General features: G+C 38.9%; 1 protein-coding gene across 4 annotated transcripts in view; it reads left to right on the forward strand.

Annotated features, from left to right (window-relative positions):
* The window catches only part of ncam1a (neural cell adhesion molecule 1a), a 260084-nt gene that overhangs the window by 200427 nt on the left and 39393 nt on the right, over positions 1-20264 (forward strand). For all 4 annotated transcript variants that reach the window (XM_058415021.1, XM_058415019.1, XM_058415018.1 and 1 more), the window contains exons 10-13: positions 3288-3472; positions 5282-5378; positions 8563-8730; positions 14177-14302. In XM_058415021.1, coding sequence (XP_058271004.1) covers positions 3288-3472; positions 5282-5378; positions 8563-8730; positions 14177-14302 — 576 coding nt within the window. The remainder of the gene's footprint in view (positions 1-3287; positions 3473-5281; positions 5379-8562; positions 8731-14176; positions 14303-20264) is intronic.

Here is a 20264-nt window from a genome sequence, read left to right on the forward strand (position 1 = left end):
TGAACAGATTCTTTACTAACATAGAAACAGATTGATGTATTTAAATCAGTACTCTAAATTATAAAGTGAAAGTGTAAGACTACAAACTACAAAAACTACATTGAATCTACCAAAATAATAAGACAAATTTACACTTAATACACAGCAAATATGTTTCTGTGTAAAGCTCTTATATTTGTTATATAATAATGTTAATTGATATAAAGTATTAGGTAATTTCTCTTTATTTGAGTTTTTTTTACTTGCTTAGATGTAATATTGCAGTAGATGGAATGAGAACTAGACCATGCCCGAATGCCTGGAAGGAGAAGTCAGAAGTCGTCTTTGTTTATAGAAGATTTAAAGTTAAATAAAATAACCAACTTCTAAAACTTCGAACCTCCTTTAGCTTCAGGTTAAAAAAGGATTTGCTCCTCGGGTCAGATAACGACTTGCATTTCTTCCTCTTTCAAGTTTCTCTAGAAAGGCAGAAAGCCATACGAGGGTTGCTAAAGAAACAGAAGGAATTGTCAATCAGTAAAAAAAAGAAAAGGAAAAGAAAAGAATGAAGGGAAAAGGATAAAAAAATACTGTTCAACTATGTCAAGAATAAGTACAGAAACACAAATTTTATAAATAAAGCTTTAATAAGACAGAAATAAAAGATGAAAGGTCAAGAGGTTATAGCAAAATAATTAGTGATATGTGATGTCACAATGTCTGACCAATCAGCATTGAGAATGCAGCAGTGCTGTGGGAAAAAAAAAAATCAAATAGATGTTTATTATTATTATTATTATTATTATTATTATTATTGATATTTTGCATACAGCAAAAATCAATCCTGGCCCATGTCTCAAAGTTATATAGTTGTATATTTTTGTATTTTAAATGTTTTTTTCCCCAACACTCTAATGTCCTAACATGTTTATGTCTCTCTCTAAAAAAATTATATCTGATAAATATCTAAAGCTGCTTAATTTCTGTCATATATAATGACATCTTTTGAGATTTTCATCATTGAATATTGTAGGTAGTTATCAGTATCAGTAATGACTGATATAAAATATAAATTTGATGTGTTGTTAGCTGTTCCCTGCACTGCTCCTCAGCACTCATTTCTTTAATGTTGTGTTAAAAACATGTTGAATATACCTAAGAAGACTTCGTACATACGCAGTTGCATAACAGTCTCGGTCATTTCGAAGATGACACACTTCTGACTGCCAGTAAAAAAGAAAAGAAAAAAAGAAAAGGATGAAGTGTTAATGCAAAAGCTTTTAATCTTATCGGATTCCGTTTTCTTCGGCAGCATCTACGCACCATTAGCATCTAAGAGATTTACAGCAAAAGGTAGATCAAAATCAGGTTTAATCTTCCTCTGCACTCTCGTACGAGTTCCGGGAATCAGAAACACAGAGCCTTAAAACGCCCGATGTGTAATGAAAGCCTGATTGGATTCATTTCCTTCGCCTGAAAAACAAGTAATCTGCTCCGGTCGTGAGATAACATCACAATGCACGACTGATGTGCAATCGCAGTTCCACGCAGTACGGCTTGTGTGTAATCAGGTGCTCGCCTGAGTGCTTGGAGTGTCTTGGACTAATTAGTGATAAGAGAAAGGTGCTTTGTTTCGAGCAGGTGAACCTGAATGAGTTCACACTGGTACATGACCTTTGAACGTTCTGGACAGTCGTTATTCAGGACACAGATTTGAGAGTAGGAAAAGACAAAACCGCTGATTTACTGCTTGCTGTCAGTCCCAGCCATCCCACAGGAGACAGGAGTATTTATTTGTTACCGCATCAGAAAAATTGATATAGTGCATGGAAGCCTGATGCTTGTCCTTTGTGAGTGTGATATGGTCCTGAAGAATTTTATTCCTCTTATACCACAGCAACTTGACAACAGTTGATGTTTTTATCGATTATGAATTAATTTATTAGCTAGAAACAGGTGAAAATGCTCCTTATTAGCAAAAATACACAAAGTTGTATTGTACTGTAAAGTTTTAAAAACTCCCCCATAGCACAAATTGCTGGATGTTTTCTCCATAAATGTGAAATTAAAATCTATATATCTACAGAACACAGCACTATAACACAGAATGAAGTGTTTTCTCTTTGCTAGAAAAATGAAATCTTTTTTGACCAGTTTATTTTTTTAGCTTTGTTTACGTGTAGAACCTGCGAATGTGCTGTCGCTATAGAAACGGTAACGTATCAGAACGAATTTATTATTATAAACCTGCTGGAGCTGTTGTCAGAGCTGCTGATACAGGAATGGTAAGAAGGGTGGGGAATTGCGCTGTGTTATAAATCAGTATAAGTGAAGCCATCATTTGACAGACTTTTCAGCATGGTGGAGATCATGGAGATAAAATACATGTCATAGAATGGTATTTTTGATGTGCGTAGGGTGAGTTCTGTTCTTTTAGATGGCTGAGCAATTACAAGGTTATATTTTACTCTTAAAGAGACATGTGTTTGCGCTGTCTGAACACCGGTGTTGCAGCCTGTGGTCCTGAGAGGAGCTCGCAGATGGCGATAAGATTGGAAGGTGAATTTGCCTTATCACAGCAGCACCGTGGAGATGTGCTGACTCTCCGGTGCCTCGCGGTCTAATATTAGAGAGTTCAATTACCCGGTGGAGCCCTCTTCTCCCGAGCTGCCAGCTTTACAGCCAGGCAAATTACACAAGTGCCAAGTGGGTAGCGCCTGACAGCTCGGCACAGAAAACACTTTTGTGGAAAGATAAAGTCCATAACATCGAAATGTCCTTGCCGGATGTCACAACAAAGACCCTGAGATGTATGCAAGTGTGACTTTTAATGACAGTTCAAGCAGTGAATCCAAAAACATAAAGCAGTCTCACAGCACAAAAACAGGCAGTGGTCAGGCGAAACGCGAACAGGGCATCAGAGGCAAATGTAGATAACAGAAGGTTCGGAAACATCAGGACACAGAGGAAACTGAGGATGTACTTTTGCAAAGTGGCAGTGACTGTGAGAGTCTTTTGGATCAAAGTGCTGCATTCAATGAAAACCCAAAATCTCTCAGATAACAGAATCCCTGCAATGAAGCAAGGTGGTGTAGCATAATACTGAGGCTCACCTTTGGCTTCCTGGGTGCTCCATTAAACGTTGGAATATAATGACATCTCTGTTAGGTTATCTGTACAGACAGATATTTTCCAGAAACTACAATACAGTACTAAGCAATGGCAAACTACTCTACAGTGTCAGATTTAGATTTAGATTTAGATTAGATAATTTCTTGACTAATGCTTTGATGGGGTTTGTGTTACAGATGCTCCAAAAATCCACGGCACAGTGTCAAAGTTTACATGGGAAGGAAATGCTGCTAATCTCACCTGTGAGACTTTGGCTCATCCAAGTGCATCGGTGCAGTGGTTTCGTGATGGACTGCAGCTGCCCGCAGTAAACACCACCAACATCAAGATCTACAACACACCCACTGTGAGCTACCTGGAGGTTCGTCCAGCGTCCATCTAATGCCTCCTTAGAATTTGTGCCTGTTTTGTTGTGTCCATGTTCAGCATTGAATATGTAGTTTCATGTGTATACCCAGGTACACACAGGCTTTGATTTGCTAAAGGGTTGAATAAAAAAGTACAATGAGTACTCATTATAAATAATTTCAGATCTAGAATGTGAATTACTGAGAGCGAAATCCACAGTGAAAGCAGGCGTAAGCGAGTAGAGCTGAACCGCAGGGATTAAATGAGCAGGAGGTCAGTTCAGCCGATTGAAGACAACATTATACCATTCTCTAGCTTTTAATTATTTAGAAAATGGCTCATGAATATTCGTGAATGTCTTAAAATGGCCAAATTATCACTGAATATTACAGCGGCACCAATGTTTTCATATTCAATAATCACTGCATGTTCACACCTTTGATACCAACATCATTTCTAATAAAGCAAAAAAAAGGAATAGATTAAAAAGGAGCCTGTAAAAAGGTTTCATTCTCACTTTAATAACAGAAAATACGCTCTTATTTTGCATTCATGTTGTATATTAAACATTTTTTACCTAGCTGAGCGAGTGCAGATGTCAGTTAGCTCTTGTTATTTGGGATAATGTCATAGTGCACAGAAGACCTGAACAAATCCTGCAGAAATTTTAAACCCTGGAGCTCAGGGAGTCACTCAGTCTCACAAGATGGTGAACAAAACATTTACTGACAAGTGAAACACACAAATTTAGTCCTTTTGTTTAAATTAAGTGAATGTATAATATATAACCTGGTTGTTTTTTAGACGTAACAGATGGACCTACAGGGGAAGTACATTTAGAACTGTTGCCCATGTGAGAGCGCCAGAATCATTTGCTAAACTGTATTAGCATTCGTATCGTTTTCTTTGATAAATTTGTTTTGCCTTGATGTAATATTATAGAACCCCAATTTGTCCATTTCCATATTAAGTAGATGGGGAATATGCAGCTGTCAAAACCTTTATTAGTCTAACGGCTCAGGAGGTTGGAGTTTAATGACCTGGTTTTTATTTTTTTGTTTGTTTGTTTGTTTGCTTTTTTATGTAGTGCGCTCGATCAACTTAATGACACTGCTGAGTAATATATATAATTTTGTTTCTACAACAGCATGATTTTCTCATTGTTTTGTTTCCCCTCATAGGCAACTTATTACATTAATTATGCTAATTATACTGTTTTCTCAATAATGCCTGCATAAACAGTGTTGTCATTTGCCATGGAAGCAAAACAAAACCTCACTGAATAAACAGACAAACAGACCAACAAATATGACATGATTAAATTAATTAATGAAACAAAATCTCATTTAAATTTTGTTTGTTTGTTTGTTTTTTAAATGCCAGTCATCGTATCCCTCCTGGAAATATTAAAAAAATCCTGCTAGTGACAGATCCTGCTAGGGATAGAGAAGAAGAGGGAGAAATTGTGTGCACACTGTTGTCAGGTTTTCAGGCCATTTCATGGAGCTCACAATGTTCTCGGTGACAGAAAGTCCCTGTACTAGCGGCACACTTTCCCAGGCTGCTGGAGCTAATGGTGCCACCGCTATCCTCTATCTGTCTCTCAAACTCCCTCTCTCTTACTTTTTTTCTCCGACTCGTTCAATAATTATCAAGCGAGATGACTGCTACAAGCGAAGAATAAAAGGCCACTGCAAGTGCCCTGACCGTGAGCTTCCTAGAATCCATCCAGCCGAAAAGCCAACTCTGTGTGTCATGTGAGGTCAGAACACACAGCAGCGTGATGCATTCTTTCTCTCACTTCTTTTCTGCTTGCTTTCAGGTCACTCCTGAATCCCAGAGCGACTTCGGGAGCTACAACTGCACAGCCACCAATGTGATCGGCAGCGACTCGAAGGAGTTCATGTTAATCTCAGCAGGTCTGTATTTGAGTTTATGTACACATGCTACATCATGTTATGCTATCAGTAATGTAGCATTGCAGAAAACAGGTAAAATACGTCATACAGCTAAAATTTTGTAATTCTCTTAGCTTTAGTTACTGTCACTTGTTTCTGTATGAAACTTTAATGATGAAATTCACTTAAAAGTTGATTTATTGTTCCAGTCTCAGCTGCTACAGCAATGCTAGTTTTCACCAGCAGAACACGTGTGTTTCTTTATGCTAGCACCAAGATTCAAAGAGTACTGAATTACAAGATTTTAGTGTTTACCTCTGCAGTATAATTTGTTTATTAGTTATCGTTGTATGGAGCATGAGAGTGATGACTGATGATGGAAACTAGCATTATGGTGTGTGTGTGTGTGTGTGTGTGTGTACTCCAGGCTACTATGAAACACAGTTGTACTGGAACCGGCACTGAAATTTAAACATTTCATTAGACATGTATTTTATAGAAAGTAGTTTAATGTCCTATAACCACCTCTAAATCCTTCCTGCTAATTTTGAAAATGGCAGGCAATCAGAAGGTAATTTACCCTCAAACAGAAACGGTTTAGCTGCAGCAATAGAAGCTGTGCATGTAGTTTTTTGGGTTGAGGCTCTGGAGTAATAAACGCAGCGGGACATCATTTCCAGGCTGAACAGCAGACAGTAAGAGATGCCGCCAGCTCAGATATTTCTGACACTCTGTAAAGTGGGTCAGCCGTGAACCAGCGTGGGTGGCTTAGAGACGATTATTTAGACTCTGTGCGATGGACAGTGCAGGCATGGCGCCTTTCCTCATCTTCCTCCACGCGTCCACAATTCCCCATTTGCCCAATGAGCACCTAAATTGAAAAAGCCTGACTTTTATTATTTCTCTAAAGTGTTCCTTTATGAAAGCTTTTATTTGAGAAAAAATATTTGAGAAAAATAAAAGCAGTGCAGAAATTGTCAACTGAATCAGCGATTTAGTCTTAGAGTTTAATATAAACAATATTTTTATTTTTTTACTTCCTCTTTGTTTAACCTTAGTCATGTGATTTACTGTGTTGAGATCTAATATGCTGTACTCTAGTTTAAAATCAAACAGAACTGTTATACACATGTCATTATTATCTTCAAATCTTTGGGATTTTTGTTCCATCTGAATCCAAGTTATAAATAATTTGTAAAGAGTGCATGTCCACCAGTCTGGAACAATTCCACCTTAAATCTATAAATTTTCTTATGATTATCAGAAATAATTACTACATACACTATATTGTCAAATGTTTTGGGGCACCCCTCCAAATCACTGAATTCAGGTGTTCCAAGCTCTCCCATTGCCATAGGTGTATAAAATCCAGCACCTAGGCATGCAGACTGCTTCTACACACATTTGTGAGAGAATGGCTCGCTCTCAGGAGCTCACTGAATTCAAGTGTGTCAAAAGAGTCAATAGCTACAGACCTCCAAACTCCAAACGTGTGCAGTGGTGTAAAGCAGCCGCCACTGGACTCTAGAGCAGGGTAGATGTGTTCTCTGGAGTGACCAATCACTCTTCTCTGTCTGACGATCTGATGGACGAGTCTGGGTTTTTGGAGCTTGCCAGGAGAACGATATTTGCCTGACTGCATTGTGCCAAGTGTAAAGTTTGGTGGAGGGGTTCAGGGGTTGGGCTTGGCCCCTTAGGTCCAGTGAAAGGAACTCTTAATGCTTCAGCATACCGAGACATTTTGGACAATTTCATGCTCCCAACTTTGTGGGAAGAGTTTGGGGATGACCCCTAGGGTGCAAAAAGCAACGTCCAAAAAGACATCATTAAAGTTCGCTTGCATGTAAACTCAGATGCTTTAAAACCTTTGGCAATATAGTGTACATGATTTCTTAACAGAAGTTTTTAATCTGTACCTTCAAACTGCTTTTATAACACACCACTAATTACTTAATGTGATTTCCTTCTGTTCTTCTCCTTCATGGTGCTGGAGTTCGACACTGTGCAGAGTTTTGAGCTTTAAGCCTTTGCAGTTTTGTTATTTGTAATTAACTCTAGTCTTACTTTGCACAAATCCCTAACTCTTCAGTAATGCTAATTGCCACCAGCACTTCTCTGGCTTTGTTTAATGTTATGTCTAGCATGGAGATAGCAGTAATGTAGCTTCCTGGAACAGTCCTGTAAATTGTTAAACTATACAGTATCATGAAGAATATATTATATTTCAGTATATAAGGTTGAAACCTTCTAATTCACTTACAAGTAGCTTCGTTTTTCCAGTTACTGACATTACAGCAATGCTAGCTTCCAACAGAAATCCAGTGCTTCTTTATGGTAGCAGCATATGGTAGGATTTTTCACAAGATTTCAGTATTAATTTGTTTATTAGTTCGTGTTGGGAGTAATATCTCGCTGCTAGCATAAAAGAGCATGATGTGAGTGATAATGGACACTAGCATTTTTGTCTGGGCAGTAGCAAAGGCTTTAGCTTAAAAAGAAAAAATACCACAACAACAATAAAAAAAGGGAAACTAGCTTATACAGCTGGTAATTATCTATCAGAATTATATCAGAAACCTTGAAATCCACATACACATCGATTTGTTCTTCCAGTCACAGCTGCTACAATAACGCTAGTCTTCTCTAGTGGTCCTGTGTGTCCTGTGTTTGTTCTCACATCAAGTTAAAGTAGTGTAACTTCCCATAAACACTAAGAAAAGACCCAAATTACTCATAGTGAGGTGATTATATTAAAGTGTTTAATGCTGAAACCTTATAATTCACTTTATTAATATTTTTTAAGAAAGTTCATTTCCCAAATGTTCTGGTAAACTAAAGTAACTAGCTCTCTTAATAACACCACCAAAAAATGTGCACAGTGCACTGCTGTTCTATAGTGGATAAGCTCAGCAATAAAAATTTTGGTAAAAATTGAATTATGACTGCAGATAAACTTTTAGAGAAGTAATCAGGTTCAAACGAGGATTTTAAAACCGTGTAGCCATTTTCCTCAAAACTAGCATAATTTCATCAGTTTGACTCTATGGCAGAAATTATGCTAATGAAAAAAATGATACCAAATGTACTGCAGCAGTAGACTATATAAGTTATATCACCTAGTAGGAGCAAAAAAAGGATAATAGAGTAACTTTACAGCCATCAGGATTGCTGTATGTTACCCATGTGTTGTGTGTTTGTCGTGTAGACGTGCCATCGGCTCCGGTTATCGAGCGTGTTGAACCGTATCCCAGCACAGCCATGGTGGAGTTTGAAGAGCCCGAGTCTGACGGAGGAGTTCCTGTTCTCAAGTACAAGGCTGAGTGGAGGACAAAGGGTCAAGACTGGGTTAGCAAAGTGTACATCGCGGAGGAGGGTAAATGTCTTCACACACACACACACACACACACGACAAATATAATAGATTATTATAGATAATTTATATCGTTATCCCACAGCACTGTTAAAATCTCAATTCTGATTGGTTAAAAGATGTCTGTGAATTTTCTGTAGCAGCAGATCTGACAGTAGTCCATCTTCAGGTCAAATCACATGGCCATATTCACACACTCATTCTAATATCTTATCTTTTCTATCGTTTAATCAGTGCGTGTGTGTCCCAAATCGCAGACTTGTGCACTATTCTATAGTGTTTTGTAGTATAAATAGTGTGAGTAGTGTGTTCACACTAATAGTCTGTGACAAGAGAATGTATGCTTCAAGTACCAGCATAATGCACTTATTCACTTAAAAAAAAGTGTGTAATAGAATTTTAGACATGTTATTCACTCAACACTTGCAGCTTAGTTTATGAAGTGGAAGAGGGGCGGGGCTACAAGGTATTGATGCTGAATGAGAAATAGAATTCATGATGGCTGATGATGTGAAGGCCTTTTACAAATTAGTTAATTTAACATTTTTAAACATATTCTGCTAGAGCCAGTGGCGTTGCGTTACATGCATTTGACATCATTTGCCATCGACTGCAAAATGGCTTATACTTCCAATCGGAAAAAAGTTAGTGTTCCTAACGTACTGCCTTCCTCAGATTCATACACTAGATGCTAGAGTGCACAGTGTAAGGGTATAGTGTGCAGTATCATTTGTAATGCAGCTACAGGAGAGAGAGACTTGTTTAAGGGGACAGTCTGAAGAAACAAGAGGATTCACATGGTGGAGATGGTGAAGTATTCTATGAGGATTTTTATGTATGGAATCTCCAGTATCAGTGCTTCCTACTCGTCAGTGGAAAAGCCTTCAGTTTAGAGAGGATTGTGCTTTTATGTATTGTCTAAAAACGGATTATGAATTCTGTTTAATAAATAAAATCTGTAAAAGTCCTGTAGTGTAAGAGGATTAAAAGCCTGTGCTTTTATAGGAAAATAATCACCTTGCCCCTGTCAAGTTTTATTTCTTAATGAACTGCAATGGCGCTTTATAAATTAGCTTTAAATTCTAAGAATGTAATTTTTTACGATTATCTATAAAACAGACGTCAGTGTTTATTATTTGGCTTTTTACAGCGTTATAGCACACTGTTTCAGCAACTGGGTCTAAGTGAACAGTTATCTTTATCCTTAGTAAGCTCAAGTGTTTGCATTTATATTGCTTTCAAATTGTGTACTTTGAGTCTTATTCCAGGCAAAAAAAAAACAACCTCTCAAGTAGCTTGCTGTGAAAAGTCAAGTCAAGAGTTAGAGAAAAAATAACACTTCTCACAAGATCTAAAACAGAAACGCTGACCTTTCACTTGACCAGTAAACGGCATAACAAGATATGAAAGTGTGTAGAGATACATAAGCAAGCGTGACCATGCTAATTTAGAAACAGAAGAGGCATAAACACAAAAACGCTGCCAAAGAGGAAGAGAAAAATAACATCTGAGGGACCTTCTGGGGTTTTACAGAATCGTAAATACACTAAATACACATAAAGTACAAGTCTACTGTCTTTTTACTCCAATGAGAAATGTTAAGAAATATTTTTGTTACTAGTTTGTGATTATATGGAAATTATAGGAATATATGGAAAGCCAAATTAAACATGGATCACAGTAACTATAAAGCAAGGAATACACCAAGAAGCTCTGCAAACAATGTAAAGGAACCTGTCATAAAACTATCATTCTTAAACATCACATTTTTTTGTCTTTCTTGAATCTAATAAGAGCACAGAAAACACACGGCGTGTCGTGTCAAAGAGAAAACACAAAGTCAGCATCCTCCAGCCTCAAGGCGTTCCTGTGCTGGAAAACCCTGACACTGGAGATTCCTTCAAAATTTATTCTCCTTTTTTTTATCTAATTATGTGAAGTGTCCAAATTAAAGTTTCCTAGTCGTTACTGTAGGAACGATGATGTCACAACCATCCATGTCCGAGAGCCAAGGGAGAAAATTGGCCATGCAGTCTGGGTGGGAGAGATGGCATAGTCTCTTTTCTCCTGTCAATCACAGCAACACTAGCCAGTCAGGGAGGTCTGTGAGCTCATGTCCGCGGAAGAGGTTAGATTTTCTCATCTTAGCTTCACGTGTTGAAAATAGAGGAGCGCTGGCTAAGAATTGACAGATTGAGAAAAACAGGGGAGGTAAAGAAAATACATAAATAGGTAAGAAAGGATAACACTTTTGTTAACTCTGAGCTCATTATAATGTCCATGTGTAATGTTAGCCTACATTACCTATTCTGTATGTTATGTAAGTGGAGTGGGTGGAGCTTCAGCACTTCATATGTGTATGATAAAAAAAACCTCAGACCCATAATCTTTATGTGTATATAGTTTACTGTGAAAAAATAAAGGTCTATCTGATGAATCCAACTAATGTACCAGAGTTCTGTAGCAGTCCATGTCTTAAACAACCAGCTCTCAATGGCGCAATCTAGAACAACTTTAGACTGATCATGGTAATATAAACCTGTGATTGGACTTGCACCACAGTATGAACACATTTGTACAACAGTTAAATGACAGAAGACAGAATTTGGTCCATGTCATCACACTAAAGCTTGCTAGAGTGCATTATCTAGGGAAGAAACTACACACAGAACCAAGGAGTAGTGGATCTGCGGTGCTGGTGTGGTAAGGGTTAACCTGAACATTTATACAAACCACCAAATGACCTCTGGTGGAAGAATGTGAAAAATAACCGTCCTAATGACTCAGTGTCACCATGACCTCCCACGAACACTCCACTCAACCCTTCCCAATACCTTTGCCAATCGAAGCTCTTTTCTTTCCACTGGCAGAACACTGCTGTTCCACAGGAGCCGTTTACAGCAGGCGTAAAGTATAATATAAAATCTACTAAAAATAGAGCGCACAATAGTGGGTACGACATATGCTTTGGATGAATACTAAGTAAGCGAGCTCTTGTCAGAGGCTGAAATGTGGTCTGTTTGTTTGAAGCTGTCCAATGTCTGTCTCCAGGGGGAATATGTCAGCTCAGTCTTTGCTGACAGCCCACTCCGTCAGCCAGTCCTCCATGGGACATTCTCGAGAACAAGCTTGAGACGTGCATACAAACACATTTGTGTGTTAAAATAAAACAAACCTGTACACTTGGGGATAAGGGAGCACTACAGCTACCCCTGGAGTATGCCTCACTCTACCAGATCTCCCCATGTACCTTTCTTTCCTAATGAAATCCCAAAAAGCAGAGTGTATCCTGCTCTCTTTGGAAATACTATAATGCACTGCATTTGGTTAGTGTCCAAATAATGTAGCTGAGAGGATGCTCTATCTCTCTGTCTCGATCTGTCTGTCTCTATTGCTCTCACTCTCCCTCTACTCTCTGTCTCTCTTTCTTTCTCTCTCTCTCTCTCTTTAGCCAGTCAGAACAAGCCTGGGGGCAGCATTTTGTTGTAATTAGTCAAATGTGACATCTAAAGAAAATACAGGATGTCACACACCTCCTTACACCGCTGCTGTTCACACAAACATGCCCTCACCCTCAACTCCATTTCTAGTTCTTTAACTCAAAATCTCCTCTGTAAAATATTCCTGGCCGCACTGCCGGAGCTCGTCCCTCTGGCGCTCGGTGCAGTGTGATGGTGTGTGGAAGAATGCTGTGAGCAGATGAACAGACACTATTCCCTGGTGCTAATTTCATCACAACATCAGCAACAAATTAGCTTCCCATCTCTATTCTGTACATCACACAAGTGAGAAGGTACAAATCTGTCTGGTGAGGAACAGCACAGTGACGCAGATCTCATGAGGAACGCATTAGGAACGTGAGCCAGAGTGATGTTTTCAGTCCAGATTAGAGTGGACTGGACTTGTTTAAACTTGCCTGTTTTCACTGTTTATTTCAAGATATCGATTTTGTTTTGTAAATTTATAGCTAAAGTTAATTAATATTGATTATATTATTATTGTGCTTTATTATAAATGTCTTAACTGCTAATCTTTCTATATAAAGCATGGGGTGGTTGGAATCACAGATGTTTATGAAAAAAATCTGAAAAGTACTTTTTTTTAAAGTAGTTAAAAAAATTTTACAGACAGACACGACAAAGCTGTCAGGAATTTAACATTTTCCACAGACAAGCTGGTAAAGAAAAGAACCTAAAAGAACTAAAATTACGCAGTGTTCATCATTACTTTCAACCTCTGACTGTTGTCTATCACTTTTAATATTGGGGAAGTGTGGAGCATTATTATTTAGGTAGGTAGGTAGGTAAGTAGGTAGGTGGGTGGGTAGGTAGGTAGGTAGGTAGTTGGTTGGGTGGGTGGGTGGGTGTATAGGTAGGTAGGTAGGTAGGTAGGTAGTTGGTTGGTTGGGTTTAGGTAGGTAGGTAGGCAGTTGGTTGTGTGTGGGTGGGTGGGTGGAAAGGTAGGTAGGTAGATAGACTTTATTAGGAACACCTTTCCCCCTATAGACCTATCATACAATCAGCAGTAGAATGTGGAAACTTGTGCTTACAGGTCAAGAGCTCCAGGTAATGTTCACTTCACTGTGATCACAATGACACTGACCACTGCATGCTTGCTGGTGCCAGACAGGATGGTTTGAGTATGTCATAAACTGCTGATCCCCTGGAATTTTCACACACTGCAGAGTCTAGAGTTTAAACAGAATAGTGAGAACAAAAATAAAACACACGTCCAGTCAGTGGCAGGTCTGTGGGCAGAAACAGCTTGTCAGTGGGAGAGATCAGAGGAGAATAGGTTCGAGTTGACAGGAGGGCTACAGTAACTTAAATAAACACTCTGAACAACCGTGATGAGCAGAAAAGCATCACAGAGCACATGACACCGCCAAAGCTGGAGGTGGATGAGAGGGAAACAGCAGAAGAGCACACTTCTCCTGAGAGCTAACAAGAAGAATCCGAGTCACACTGGGCACGGACTCACCAAATCTAGACAAATGAAGATTAGAAAAAGTCTAGACATTTATTCCAGATATTCTAGTTTTAGGCTTAATGTGTGGATAAAAAAGTCAACTTCAAAACCTTTTTTCTTTCTAACAAATTCAGTGTAGGGAAATCTATCTGGAATTTTACCGGCAGAGACGGAAGAGTCTGTAAGAAGCCTGCAACAACCCACAAGCCAATTTCATCACAAAACTCTGTGTGTGTGTGTGAGAGAGAGAGAGAGAGAGAGAGAGAGACTGTATTGATGAAAAATTGCAAATTGTGATTTATTTAAAACCTTTATCAGCTGTTTTATTGTTTAGAAATGTTTTACTTTATTATTTATGAAGCTTCAGAGAATTATTTTTGGATGTGCCTCAGGCTTTTACACACACCCATATCACCAAGCAATTTCTTTCAATCAGTGCTATGGTGTCAGCCTGTTTATCAGAAAACCTATCGTTCCTCAGGCATCAGCTCCATCACCATCGTCGGGCTCAAGCCAGAGACCGAATATGAGGTCATGATGTCCGCTATCAACGGCAAGGGTGAAGGAGAAAGCTGTCCTCCAGAGACTTTTAAAACGCTCCCTGTCAGTAAGTACCACTCTTTGTTTCTCTCTGTGCCACATAACTGTGGAACTCACACTCCCTCACCGACCCTTAGTCCAGCAGCAGACCACGCCATAATCAGGATCCTTCACCTAGCAAATGTGTTGCCTGTCATTGTGTGTGTGTGTGTGTGTGTGTGTGAAGAAAGATAGAAAGATTGAGCCAAAGTGTGCTGAGAGTTGCTTGGCTAATGTCTGACTCCAGCTCCACCACTGCTCCCTGCAGTCTGACTGTCCAGCATCCCTCTGTCCACCCCTTTCGCCCCCTCCACTTCCTGCCAGTGCCAAAATGCTGGCATGTGCATCCATTCTGAGTGTTGTCTTCAGTTGATAGGCTAAAGCCCTGCTTCATATGGAGATTTAGATTACAAAATTCTCCTTGGATCTGTTTATCTCTTGTATAAAGAATTATTGAAAACTTTAGATTCACCTCAAAGCAGGCAGAGTTTTCTCTGTTTTCCTAATTATATGACCATGATAGGAACATAAGTTTTTTTTTTTTTTTTTAGTTTTGACCTTTTTATATTTTATCTCAAACAGATATATTTTAAGTATATCCTTAAATTGTTTACATCAAAATCCTTCAAATCTGCTGAGGAGAAACTGAGAGAAATCCAGTTACTGTTTAAATAATATTTACATCTAAAACTTTTAGATTTCACCTGCAGAAGAAGAGTGAACTGATTCATTAACCCTCTTTAAAGAGGACTGGGCGTGTCAAATGCACCAAATTGCACACTGTTGTCCCCTGTAAATAAATGTGATTTAAGAAATCCAGTATTGTACAGGACAGTGTGAATGCAGTCACTATTTGGCCAAAAGTGTGTGGACATCAAACCCATATCTGCTTGTTTAATGTCTCGTTCCAGATTTAGTTCTCCTTTAACTGTTATAATAACCTCCACTCTTCTCTGAAGGCTTTCCATTAGATTCTGGAGCGTAGCTGTGGGGATTTGTGATCATTCCGTTACAAGAGCATTAGTGAGGTCAGGCACTGATGTCATGTGACAAGTTTTTTGAACGTCTTCCAGTTCATTCCCAAAGGTGTTTAATGGGGTTGAGGTCAGGGGTTTGTGCAGGCTATTTGAATTTTTCCACTACAACCTTGGGAAATAATGTCCTCATGGATTGTGTTTTGTGCACAAAGGCATTGTCATGCTGGGACAGGTTTGGGTCTGTAAGTTCCAGTGAAGAGAAGCTGTCACAGCCCATAAAGACACATCCTATACAATTGTGCTTTCTATAAAAAATATCTTCTTCCAACGTTATGGCAGCAGTTTGGGGAAGGTCAGTGAGATCAGGAGTTTGCATATGTTTGGCCATATAGTGAATATTAGTTTAGCTTCTATTGTGTGATTTAATGAAACCTAAAATCACCACAGTGACTGCATGTGCATTTTAAAACAGCAGAAAGGCAGATATTACAGATTTGCATTAAAGTTTTAAATTCTGTTACCTCCAATTTAAGACAAATTTATACCATTCACATGGATTCAAGGTTTATCTTGAAGAAGCAAGAAGGGTTATCTTTAGCATCTTTAATCAGTAGTTTTCTTAAAATGATCAATGAAAATTTTAATTTAATACCACTTAATGTAATAATATATTATAACTAGTAGGCTATTTATATTAGATATGTATATGATTGTTAGATTGATAATAGATATTCACGACTGGTTCACAATGTTAAATAGAGCAAGTTAGTGTTCAAGTTAGAAACAAAATATACACTTTTGCATCTATATTATATTTCAGTTTGTTTTTTAAATTTCTTGAAACATCTCACAGCATTTATTCGATAATGTACTGGTCATGCGGTTATTGCTATGGGGCGAGTTAGCGTATCGGTTCTACCCCTACAGGAGTCTCTTTGAGAGGTAGACTTGAATAACTCACAATATCATAATTTAGCTGAATAGAATCGCCTTTTTTCTGCACTCTCAATGTGTTTAAAAACCAGAAGCCACAAAATGATCTGAGATTTAACATTGTGAATGGAAGGTATGTGTATTAATTCTCTAGAGTCAGTAAAATCTAATATCTAACACTAGCAAATTAGATCATTTTTGCTAAGTTCTTAAATATCACTGTTGATTTGATTTATTCCACAGAGGAAAATCAAAACAGAAAATACAGAAAATATACGGTACAGCTTGGACAGATGCGGAAAAAAAACAAAATGGTGATAAATTAAAGGACAAACAGGACAGCCCTGTTATATTGTGTGTAGATGTTAATGCCACTGCAAATCAGTAAGTTTTTTTAGCCTGGTGGGTGTGGTCTATTCCAGGTTGGCCCCGCCGCCTGTAACAAGGCATGGGCTTCACTCGGTGGTTTTATGAGGATGAATATTGTGTTAATCCTGTGGTCTGGCTTTCACACTCAGTTAAAAGAGTGACATTACACCCACTGAGGAAACAGAACAGCTTTCATCTCTCCAGTAAAGCTCTAGAGACTTCTAGAAGTCACATTTTTGCTGTTTTGATGGCTTTCTAATACATTTTAGTTTTTTTTTCCTTTAATTGGTTAATTCCGTTAATTAAAAGATAAAAATGCTAGTATAGGTATAGGGTGCAATAAATGATTATATTGGTGAAAGCAATGAGTTTTCAGTTAGGTTTTAAATCAGGTAGAAAGGTTTTTACATGATTAAATTGTTTATGCCATTTTCTGCTTATTTATGCACTGGTGAGCTAACAGCATTCATTCTGTAAATTGATGCAACGGCAGTGTTTTCAGCTGAAATGGCCGTGATTGTATTTACAGAACAGACGTCAAATTAGAAACTCGAAAGTAAAATATGTTTTTTTTTTTTTTCTTAAGCAGCACTTTCCATGCATCGTAAACTTGGTTTAATCTTTAGGGTTTTTTTCCTTTCTTTTCTTTTTTTAACCCGCTATATAATTACCGAACGTAATAACAGGCGTCTTTTTTCACGCAGCCTGCCTAGAAGCAGATTAGAAAAATAAGTGAGTGTGGGAAAAGTGACGATAGCGAAACAACGACTCTTTGATAATTCGGTTTCCTTCCAAACTAGTAGGGATTAAGTGACTTTATAAAAATGCACATAATTACTGCTCTCTCTGCAGCTTTTTATTAAAAGAATTTCTCCACTGATACGATTCAGTTGATTCATCTCTGAAGTGCTGTGTAATGAAATCACTAAAGGAAAGAGTTCACACAGCAACATTTCTTTTGCCTTCTGAAGATCGTCAGGTTGGAAGGGAAAGAGCAGGGAAGTCGTGTCTTTTTCATTCGGTGGTCATGCCAGTGAAAGATTACTATAGAGCGCTAGTTTGTTATTATGGTTAGCCCTGCCATTAGTCATAGGCAGGATGACAGTAATACCAATCTGCTTGGTATATCACGCTTCCATCTGTGCTTGGCCACCCTCTGCTTCTGTAGCAACCTCCATTCACTTCCATTCTCCTGCTCTCATTTTTCTCTCTGATTAATCAGGTTGTTCCTCTGTGCCATTTTGGGTTCCTTTAGAACTCTGGGAAAAGTTTTGTCGAATTAACCCTGAAGTGGCCAGATGGACTCACCTTTCTTTTCTGCCATCTTGTCTATTTCTGTTCTCATGTATTCTCTCTTTCTGTTTTTTGCATTTCTCGTCATGTTTCCCATCTTGTTTTTGTTCCACCGGACAACTCAGCCTATACTTTCACAAGTAAGTGCTTTATTTCTCTCTGGCTCTGACTCTCTTATCTCAGTTTGTCTCCTTTTCTACGATCATGTCTTTCATATCCACATGGAAGCTATTAGCCAAAGGTAGTGAAGCTTAAATGAAAAATTCAAATGAGGACTTAAAGTATTTCCTGCTTCATGTGGACTCATACACCTCTCTGAAATTGGATTTGAAATATTCTGTTTTCTCACTGAATTAAGTGGCTGTTTGCTCATTTCCTCGAAGCAAGGCGTTAAGTAGAATGTTTGCATTCAAGACCTCTAGAGAGCTCATGCCATCTCTCTCTCTCTCTCTCTCTCTCTCCAGCATGCTCTTTACAGATTTTATTATTTGAATATGGACGAAGGTTTGTTGTTGGGATTGTTTTGCGGATTCTTAGTAACTGAAAACATGTTGCTACACTGTAGCTGTCCCTGCTTCAGTGGTCACCAGCCCTGTTTCTTTATAAACTAGTCTATGGCCTTCATTCAGTACATTCAGAAAATTTTCAGACTTTTGTACTTATTAAGGTGGATATCCAGGAGGATTGGTGACCACCAGTGCATATTTTCCTTCCTCCATCATGTTAAACCCCACACTTCTGCAGCTTGCAGCATTGTAGACGTGTAGTTGTGGCTCTATCCCGCACTAATCACAGAGTGTTTGGAGACTTAGGTCATTTAGGATATTTTGCCTTAAAGTGATGAGTATTCATTTTGAAAGAAAACACTTACTTTTTTTGCTCCTTGACGTATTCTCCAGTCTTGGTTTAACTGTCTTTAGCTCCTATTTGTCAGTGGTTTGGTTCACTTTGCCTCAGGACACTCCCTCATGGCTATAAGAGAAAGGAAGCAGACAGGCATGGAAGAGCCCATATCCTATAATGACAGTGTAATGTGATCATGTTTGGTGGAGATGGATGGCATTGTCTGCTTTTGTTGTTGAGATAGACTCCATGGACGTGTGAGGTGATTGGCGACATAATGATCCAAATGCTGCAAACATTCACTAAACATTCATCAGCTTGCAGATGACAGGATTGGAACACTTCAGTGCCTCAGACAGTCGTCACATTACCGCTAAACAGCCCTGCTGACAGTCTGGAGTGAATTTACCTGCCAATCTCTGGCCACGGGAATAGAACCGAAATGAATACAAACTTGAAGCCTTGCTGAACTTGATGCAAATTATTGAATGTAGTGAGTGAAGTACCAGTTGGGGGTGTTACATGCCCTCACCTGGAAGTATAACTGAGGTTCTTTGACCTGAAACTCACTTTCTTTGAGAGTTTCTTTGGAACTAGTGAAAAGAAAAGGTAACAGAGAGAAGGTGCATCTATATTCTCGCTGCCTTACCTGCCCAGAATGTTGTGACATATAGAAGAGACATTGTGTGCTATCACACAGCACTCTACAACTTTCCACACAGTGGAGAAATCTTCATTTTGACATTTGTTGAGAGGTAAAGGAGCTCTGACAGGTACTCATCAGAGCTTCAGCACCAGAGGCATTCCCACGATGACTGAAATCTCCAGAGGAGGAAGACGGTGGAAGTGTGAACAGATGCTCAGAGAATGTCATGTTCAGTCGTACTCGGTAGACTGGCTCTGCTGAGAAAGCTGCCTCTGGCCTCCACCTCGATGCCAGCGGAAGTCATAATAGAGAGGCTTGTAAACAATCCTTAACAGAAAATGCTGCAGGGCCTAGCAATTGTCCATGACACTTCACAGCCAGTGGCAGGGTGGGTTTGTTAGGAGATGCACAGCATGGAGGTGGATGAAGGCTGACTGACTGGCTGACTGATCCAAGCCTGTCACAGAGGAGACAGAGAGAGAGAAAGGTGATTGGTGGGCATCACACAGAGCTGTGGCAGCTGAACCCACTTTGGCGGTTTCTACACTAGGGTTTGGAGCTTATCCCACAAAACCCAATTCAGGGACCACATAAAAGATGCCCAGTGAGCTTCTTCTGCTTCCCAACAGAGGACACAGCAGACATCATGAACAAAGACAGATGTGGAAATGGATGTTAGACATTTAGAGGGCATTGAGATGGGATGCTCTTTGTAGTTGTAGTGGCAATTATTAATTTGGCTGGCATGACATTTTCAAAGCAACTTAGTAGTTGCTTAGGTTCAAGCAGTTGTGGGTCTTGCCCAAGAACCCAACAGTCACAGCATGGTGCTGGCATTTAAACTTCCATTCACGAACAAAAGTCTTAACCACTGAATCAACAGCCCCCCTGAACGTGGTGGTCACTAGGTTTTTACATTTGCATTTACA

The sequence above is a fragment of the Hemibagrus wyckioides genome, linkage group LG18, assembly GCF_019097595.1.
Source record: "Hemibagrus wyckioides isolate EC202008001 linkage group LG18, SWU_Hwy_1.0, whole genome shotgun sequence".
In the NCBI taxonomy this organism is placed as follows: Eukaryota; Metazoa; Chordata; class Actinopteri; order Siluriformes; family Bagridae; genus Hemibagrus; species Hemibagrus wyckioides.